Source organism: Astatotilapia calliptera, chromosome 15 (assembly GCF_964374335.1).
Source record: "Astatotilapia calliptera chromosome 15, fAstCal68.1, whole genome shotgun sequence".
NCBI classification, from domain to species: domain Eukaryota; kingdom Metazoa; phylum Chordata; class Actinopteri; order Cichliformes; family Cichlidae; genus Astatotilapia; species Astatotilapia calliptera.
Window position 1 is genome coordinate 8,060,356 of NC_137436.1, and position 9,003 is coordinate 8,069,358.

The 9,003-nt window shown below is 40.8% G+C and overlaps 1 protein-coding gene across 1 annotated transcript; it reads right to left on the reverse strand.

The window, feature by feature from the left end:
• Window positions 1–563: 563 nt before the first annotated feature.
• iyd (iodotyrosine deiodinase) lies at window positions 564–3,751 on the reverse strand. Its single transcript, XM_026142309.2, has 5 exons — window positions 3,320–3,751; window positions 1,689–1,895; window positions 1,419–1,578; window positions 1,147–1,303; window positions 564–1,036 (listed from the first exon to the last, which is right to left on the reverse strand). The coding sequence occupies exons 1-5, from the start codon at window positions 3,516–3,518 to the stop codon at window positions 854–856; spliced, it is 906 nt and encodes a 301-aa protein (XP_025998094.1). The 5' UTR covers window positions 3,519–3,751; the 3' UTR covers window positions 564–853.
• Window positions 3,752–9,003: the final 5,252 nt, after the last annotated feature.

A 9,003-nucleotide genomic window follows, 5' to 3' on the forward strand; every position in this document is an offset into this window, starting at 1 on the left:
ATGCAACAGGAAGCTCTTATAGGCATCTTATCCAAAGTTCCATTGAGTAATTGGACTTCATGACAAACTCCTCCCAGCTGTCAAAAGAATGGAAATTTGAGACTGCATGACCTTTCTCCTGTTCATCAGGGCTTGTGAAATCACCTTTTAAGGAACACTACAAACACTCAAAATAAATGACAGTGTTCTAATTGTATGCAGTATTTGGGAAAAGTTAATTCTAGATAAGATCTCCCACAAAAATACTCTAAGGCTCATGGCTGGACTATACTCACAATGAATAAGGTGCCCTAACTTAGTTTTCTTAAGTAAGCTGTACTTAGTTTTTTTAAGGCAACAAGTTTGCATCAGGTTCTGGGAACTAATTCAATTTTACAGTTCATTCTCTTTTCTCCCCCTATGCAGGTGCTTACTGAACACTGCTATTGCAGTTAGCATTCAACTGAGCAACCACCTGTTCTTCATTCATCCAAATCTTGTTGTAAATGAACTTTCCTCAGTTGTTTGTGTGTGGTTTGGAAAATCAGAGACCAGAGGAACATTTATAGAACGGAATCAAAGAATTTTTGCTGGTTATTTATTTGAAATTTGCATGATAGAAATATGCTAAACCCAAATAAGCCAACCAAATGTTCACTACTTTGCCTTCAAAAGCTAGGTTAGCAATTAGTAAGCTATGAAAGATTCATGCCATCCTCTCTTGATTGTCTATCTTAAACATTTAAAGACTGATCTAAAGAAGCCTCACTCTCTGCTTCTCTCTACTGTGAAAGCACTTCTAATTCTCATCAGGCATCTGCTTGGTTGATTTCTCAGCTACAGGCAAAGAATTTGATGAAGACATCTCATTTTCTCACACATGCACCAAAATATCATCCAGATGCTTGCGTTTCAAGTCAGGCACAGTAGCATCAGAGGCAGGATAACCAACAGGAAGTAGCATCAGCAGCTTCTCGTTCGCCGGGCGTTTAAGTAAAAGTCTGAGTTTGGGGCCGCAGTTGAGGGGCGTAGATGTGACGGTAACAAGACCCGCATTCTGATGAAGCAGACGGAGAGAAACAGTGAGATTTGTGCACTACATTTTTGGATTTTATGAGAGAGAGAAGAGCTGCTTTCCCAAGTGTTTCAAATGATTTGAATTATGACCTGTAATGCAGCCAGGAGGATCCCACAGGATATGGACACGCTGATTTCGTTGTAGTAGTGCGTTTTCTTCTTGCCATTTGGGAGAATCCCGTAGGTCTGTTTAAAGATGAGGATCAGATATGGAGCAACATCCAAGTACTCCTTAATCCAATTTGTCCTACAAGAGGAGGGAAAAGAGAAAGAAAATGTGTTTTTTTTACTTTGGAAGATATTAACTGAAAATTAGTTGTGAATTTAATGTTATCCATGTTCGTTCTTGCATGCATGTTTACCTCAATTTGGCCAAATCCTGAACCCATTTTTCCCCCATCCTCTGGCGGTAGTTCATCTCCTCCTCCTCTTCAACTATCAGTCTAATTTGATGCTTTATATCTGGATCTGACACCACAATGAACGTCCAGGGTTCTGTGTGTGCTCCGCTAGGTGCTGTACCTGCTCACGTGAAGAACAGGAAGAGAAGAAAAAAAAACCCTTCAAAATGAAGCTCAGACTAATATACTAGGGTGAATCCCAGTGAATTATGTTTTAATGACATTTCGTGCCTGCAGTGTGGATGACATTATCGATGACTTCCCGTGGGACAGGCTCCGGGCTGATGAATCGGACAGACCTCCGTTGGTTCATCAAAGTGTAAAACTCCTTGGACCTTTGCAGCATTGTCTCCTCAGGGTATCGCTGCGGTGAATAAGGCAGTTGTGTGAGGTTCTCCTCTTCAGTGCTGTCCCCCCAATCATCATCAGCATCACCATCTTATAAAAGATGAAAGACAGAAAGACATACCAATAAAATACAACTCCAATCCCAAAAAGTTTGGACACACTGTAAAAAGTCATCACAATCAATTGCAATGATCTGGAAATCTCATAAGTCCACATTTTATTCACAAGAGCGCAAAGCATACGAAATGTTTAAGCTGACATATCTTACTATTTCATGATAAATACTGGGTTATTTTAATTTTGATGACAGCAGCATGTCTCAAATACAGTTGTGACAGGTTCCTGTTTTCCACTGCGTAGCATCCCGTCTGCTTTTAACAACAGTATTCCACCATGTGGGAACTGTGGGCCAGATGAGCACAGGGAGTCTTCTACACCTGTGCTGCTGTAATGGATGCAGTTTAACATTTTCTTGCTGAAATATGCAAGACGCCATCTGAATTGGAACATCTCTAAAACCTGAATATACCTTTCAGCAAGAATGTCGCCTTTCCAGATGTGAAAGCTGCCAATTTCACAGGCACTGATGTGTTTCCACACCATCTGAGATGCAGGCTTTTGAACTGAGTGCCGATAACAACCCTGGTGGTCACTTTCCTCTTTACACCAGAAGACAGTGTTTCTGGATCACTTTCACATTTGGCTTCTTCAACCTGCATTTGTGGAAAGTACGGAGAACAGACAGCGATTTCTGCAATTCTTCTCAGTGACTTCCGTGACACAATCATGCCTGCTTTTAATGCACTGGCATTACTTATATTCAGCCATGTCCCTTGCATGCAGAGATTTCAATTTAGTTATAATAAGATATACAAATTTGTCACAATTTTACTCGAGGAACAATTTTGTGAAAATTTTCAACAATTTACAGACACTTATTTTTGTTTTTTTGGTTCACCCATTTTTACTTTTGGGAAACACTGCTGCTTTAAGATGCTCTTTTTTAAACCCAATGGTGTTACTGGTCCATTGCCAATGGGAAAATGTCCTTCCAGCTGTTTCTTTTTATTACCACTTACTTTTTCAGTCTTTTGTTTCTCCACTCTCAAAGTATTTTTTCTTTTTTTGAGATGTGTTGCTGGCATCAAATTCATAATGAGTTATTTTTATGTTCTTTAAATGATACATTTTCTCAGTTTAAAGAGCATGTGAGGATACAGTTACTCGCCTTGCCAAGTTGTGGAGTTTCATGTGAAAAACAACAGAGGAACGTTATGTAATAGGCAACCAATAAAAAAAAACTCTTTTTGAATCCACGCAGAACCTTTGCCGAAACATTTTAAACCGGTAACCACATTCTTTATTGTGTTCAATGTTCAGTTTACATTGCATTTTAAAAGTTGTGACCTACATTTGAACATTATGCAACTGGCTCTAAAGCATGCACCCAACCAACCACACCAAAAAAAAAAAAAAGTTCAGCCCCACAGCGAACTACAAGGCTCAGCTCTCACCGTCTTCTTTTGCTGTGATTTCTGTATCGTCCTGTAAGTCCTGGTCCACCCATGGTCTTTTCTCCCCTTTTGTCGCCCCTTTACTTTTGCCTGGAGATGTGGAAGTGGTCTCTGTGTCCCATGATTTCACCAGCACGAAGCCTATCACCAGGCATAAAACCACCGCCAGAACAGGCGTGAACACGGACAGGAAAGCCATGCTCACTGGAGTGCAGAGAAAAGGCCACGGGTACCTGCCCTTTGTGTTGCTTACCTCAGCGGAACGCAGACTTGATTGTGAAACACTACTACAGTTATCGGGGCGGGGGCTGTAGGCTGAGTCAGAGCAGCCGTACTGAGAAATGGCCCACTAGCTTCAGGGTCAGCTATAAAATGAAATAACGCACAGATCCACCACCAAGTCATCCACTGGGACCAACATAAAGGACATTTAAATCCGTGTAAAGTCCCACTAGGTTAATATTCCACTTCCAGTGGATATTTCAGTCTGTTCATATCTAAGTCTAAGGTTCACAGACAGTTCACTGATTTACTTTAAATTAGATGTACTGTACAATCCTCTGGTAACTGTTTGCTAGTTTGGTCAATATTATACTTCAGTTGATCAGGCAGGTATGTATTATATCATCCATCCATTTTCTACCACTTATCTAATTTGTGGGGGCTGAATCCAATCCCAATGCCATGAGGCGAGAGGTGGGGTACACCCCGGTCAGGTCGCCAGCCTGTTAACACAGAGCGACAGAGAAACATTCGCACTCACACCTATGACTTTAGGCAGTAAAGTATTTTAAATAATCAATTACTGATGAAAGACTCGCCCTAGTTTCCTTAAATTAATTTATTTTAATTCAGCCACAAAGGAAAAAGAAATCATGAGCCTGAGGAATACTTTAAACTTTATGCACAATACTCGTGGAGTGGTGCGAACGTAAACCAAACAGCCAACGGGTGGTATCTACTACGTCAAAACTGGCGCCATCTTGTGGCCTCTTTCTGTCACTATAATTCATTCAAACTTTAATGGAAAATGCTTCACCTGTAAAAGTTTCAAAGTCACCGGTGACACAAGAGTCAGAACACAGAACAACCAATAAAAAATCTTGACTTTGATCTCTGCAATCCCATAAATATAAGTAAACAGTTCGCATTGTTCATCACAGCACTCAGCAGCGATTAGTCCACATTTGCTCCGTGTTTTTAAACAGTTTGCTAAAGAGATTTCAAACCTTTTTCAAGGACATTTTTTAAAACGGATCACAAAACGATGATGACAATAGAACAAAGCATATAATTACTAAATGGGTTAGCAGTGGGAATGTGAGCATGATATTGGAAGAAATCATAGAATTCCAGGAAAAAAGGGGGGAAATGTCCATTTTTTGGTGACAAATGTTGCTGGATAGTGATGTGGACATGAGCGTACCTGAGTGTGTGAGGCAACATTTCCAGCAGTGCTTGCAGTTGTAAAAATACCATATGCACTGCTAGATGAATATTATGACTGTTGCTGTTTTAGGAGTAATAGATTATTATTTCTACTCCTGTTTTTTGCTTCCAGATTAGAAATAAATAAAGACAATACTGGACTTTGATTTGTGGGGAATAGTTTGTAACATTGACCTCCATCCCCCTTAAAAAAAAAAATCAAAATGCTCTCATTTTGTCTGTCTATGCTTTATGATCTGCAACAGTACTGTATTCCTAGAAACAGAAGTATGATATTTTAACTAATTAAAATATTGCTTCATTTTGTCATCTCCATGATCCTGCCATCACTGGAATTTATTCTGTTTATACCATGTCTTTAAATCATTCACAATATCAGTGTCTCCCAGAGAGCAACATTTGGAAATTTGACATTTCAAATCTACACATGCTGCTCCCTCTGGTGGTTACTGCAATTCAGTTCAGTAACAGACCTTTACTGAGTTTACAGAAAATGCTGCACTGATGAATAACTGTGATCTATATCCTACTATGTAAACAAAGTAACACAATGCCCTTTCAAATAAATAGAATAGAATAGAATAGAATTCAACTTTATTGTCATTGCACATGCACAGGTACAGGGCAACGAAATGCAGTTTGCATCCATCAAGAAGTGCTTTAGTGATATAGATATATTACAATAAATATTAGCAATAATATAGATATGTAAATATATTACAGAAATGGGTCTATTATGGTATGTTATAATGTACACGGTATGAAGTATGTTGTGAATATTCTATAACTATAAGTATGTACAGGCTGTAGTGAGTACAAGCTATGTACAGGCTATGAACAGGATATAAATATGAAAAACTATACAGAATATGAAATAAATAACTTTACAGAATCTGAGATATACAGCTATACAGAAATGGGAACTATGCAAGTTGTAAACGGTTGTAGGATTAAAAATTATCGTATGTACAGAATGATTATTACAGAGCTATACAGTAGTGCAGTTAAGATAAGTGAGATATGTGGATAATTCTACAGAGGCTATATAAAGTGCTAGTGGTTGTGAGTGGTGGTTCAGTCCATGTTATTATTGTGTGTTTGAGGGTACAGTTGTCCATTGTGGGTGTGTGTATGTTCAGTCCATGAGTTAACGTGGGTCAGATGTCAGGAGGCAGAGTTCAGGAGTCTGATAGCTGTGGGGAAGAAGCTGTTCCGGTACTTGGTGGTCTTAGTCCGGAGGCTCCTGTAGCGCCTCCTAGAGGGCAGGAGGGTGAAGAGTCCATGTGATGGGTGACTGGGGTCTTTGATGATTTTCCCAGCCCTTTTCAGACACCGCTTCCTGTAGATGTCTTTTATGGCAGGAAGTGGTGCTCCGGCGATACGCTGCGCAGTTTTCACGACCCTCTGCAACGCCTTCCGGTCCGAGGCAGAGCAGTTCCCGTACCAGACTGTTATACAGTTGGTCAGGATGCTCTCAATGGTGCAACGATAGAAGTTCACCAGGATGTCTGAAGACAGGTGGTTCTTCCTCAGAGTCCTCAAGAAGAAGAGGCGCTGGTGAGCCTTCTTGACCAGCTTGGAGCAGTTGGTCGTCCAGATGAGATCCTCAGAGATGTGGACTCCCAGGAACTTGAAGCTGCTCACACGCTCCACAGCCGTCCCCTTAATGTGGATGGGTGGATGTGGGTCAGCATTCCTCCTGTAGTCCACGATGAGCTCCTTGGTCTTCTCGGTGTTAAGCAGCAGGTTGTTTGTGTCGCATCACTCAGCCAGACGATCCACCTCCTCCCTGTAGGCGGCCTCATCGTTGTCACTGATGAGGCCAATCACCGTGGTGTCATCTGCAAACTTAATGATGGTGTTGGAACCATCAGCAGGTCTGCAGTCGTGGGTGAAGAGGGAGTAGAGGAAAGGGCTCATCACACAGCCTTGTGGTACACCGGTGTTCATTGTGATGGTAGATGAGCAGCGGTTATCCAGCCGGACATGTTGGGGGCGGTTGGTCAGGAAGTCCAGTAACCATTTGCAGATGAGGGAACTGATGCCCAGGTCTGTCAGTTTCCTGATGAGTTGTGAGGGGTGGATTGTATTGAATGCTGAACTGAAGTCTATAAACAGCATTCTGGCGTAGATGTTGTTGTTGTCCAGGTGTGAGAGGACAGAGTGCAGTGCGATGGAGACTGCATCCTCTGTGCTCCTGTTCTGGCGGTATGCGAATTGGTGGGGGTCCAGGGTGGGGGGGAGACAGGATTTGAAGTGTGATAGGACCAGTCACTCTAAGCACTTAGTGATGATGGGGGTGAGTGCTACTGGGCGGTAGTCATTGAGGCAAGATGGGTTGGAGTTTTTGGGTATTGGGACGATGGAGGTGGATTTGAAGCAGGCCGGTACCACAGCGTGGGCCAAGGACAGGTTGAATATGTCTGTCAGCACTCCTGCAAGCTCCCCAGAACACGCTCTGAGAACACGCCCGGGGATGCCATCAGGACCTGCAGCCTTGTGGACATTGATCCTGCTCAGCACCGCTCCTACATCGGTGGGGGAGAGAGTCAGAGGTTGGTGGTCGTCTGGCGTCACGTCTGCTTTGGTTGTGGTTGTGGGGTTCCCTCGCTCAAAGCGAGCATAAAAGTTGTTGAGCTCGTTGAGGAAGGAGACATCAGAGGATGCGGGGGAGGGTTTGGTGGTCCTGTAGTCTGTGATGGTCTGGAGTCCTTGCCACATGCGTCGGGGGTTGGAGTTGGAGAAGTGTTCTTCTACCTTCTTTTTGTAATGGTGTTTGGCTTTTTTGATACCCTTCTTTAGATTTAAATATGCTAACAGTAGACTAAGCTTTCATTTTTCTTCCATTAACTTAACTATAAATTAGCACAAATAAATATCAGAGGCCTAATTAACCTGTTAAGCCCCAAAGGGGTTTCTGAGCTTCCTGCTCGAAAATGACATGCCCAAAATAAATAAAGTATTTCTCTGCAATTACAAACTCTGTGTAAACAATCGTGGTAACAAAATAAAGCTAACACTTATGAGATTTCATCAGAGGTTTAAATATTACAGTAGATGTTACTGTGTGAAAGTTACTGAGGCTGGAGAACAGAAAAAGTAAGTAGATCTTTTCCCTCGCCTAATTTATTTATTTGTTTTTGTGGAACATGTGGAAGAACCTTACACAGTGGAGTTGACATCAGCGATCAATATGTGTGTCCTTGTTTTGTTTGTTACATTTTTGGAAAAACCAAACTGCAGGTACAGAGAGTGTTTCACCAACACATGTCATTGATATCTGTAATAGACTGCTTATTCCAAGACCAAACCAAGTTCCCAAAGAATATACTAAAAGATATTCTGAGTGTAGATAACATCCAAGATGTTGGGTCTACAGTAATTACCCCCATTATGAAGTTTTACCAGAGTATTACACTCAAGCTTGTATCTTCTTCTGACATTCACGAGTTCATTTTAGATCAGATTCATCATCAAGCCCCAAACACAGTCATTTTATCCTGTTTTCCCACAACAGAAATATTTCTACACTTACATGATGCATTTTGACACTCACAATGTTGAATGCTTTTATTTTCAAACTTATCAATCCAGGGAAGCCAAATGGAAAACATAAAGTATAGATTTGATTTGAACAATAGAGTCAGCATCTAATTAATAAAAAGGTTTTTACCCTATGAAGCAGTTCAGCAAACATGTAAAGGAGCAAAAAATACACTTGGGCACTTTAAAGCTAGCTAGTTGTACCGAAAAGTGAAAATTAATAGAGTTATAATTGACTTGTTGGCCTATAATCTAAAAATGTAGGTCAAAAACATCTCTCGTGAATGATATCGAGTCATTTCGGAGCCAGAAAGGAACTATATCCTTTATTAATCCAGCTAAAACGTCTCATTTACAATAAAAATGCGTTTTTAATTAGAGATCGGGCAAAGGGGGAAGCAGAAATGGTAACAAATACAACATAACAGTTCTGCAAATATATTTTAAATGACAAGACTGGTTATAACGTGGGCACAATAAGGCACACGCTTGCAAGATAGGCCATTTCTTTAGTTTATTTATAACGCCCTCATAAATCCTGTCCATTACACTCTATTTGCCAATATAAGAAAAATATATATAAAACACACACACACATAGAAACAATCACTTTCGACACAAGAAGGGAGAATTTTATTTTAAATAAATGTATTAAAATACAAGTTAGGTTATTATTATGTCCGACAGGTGGC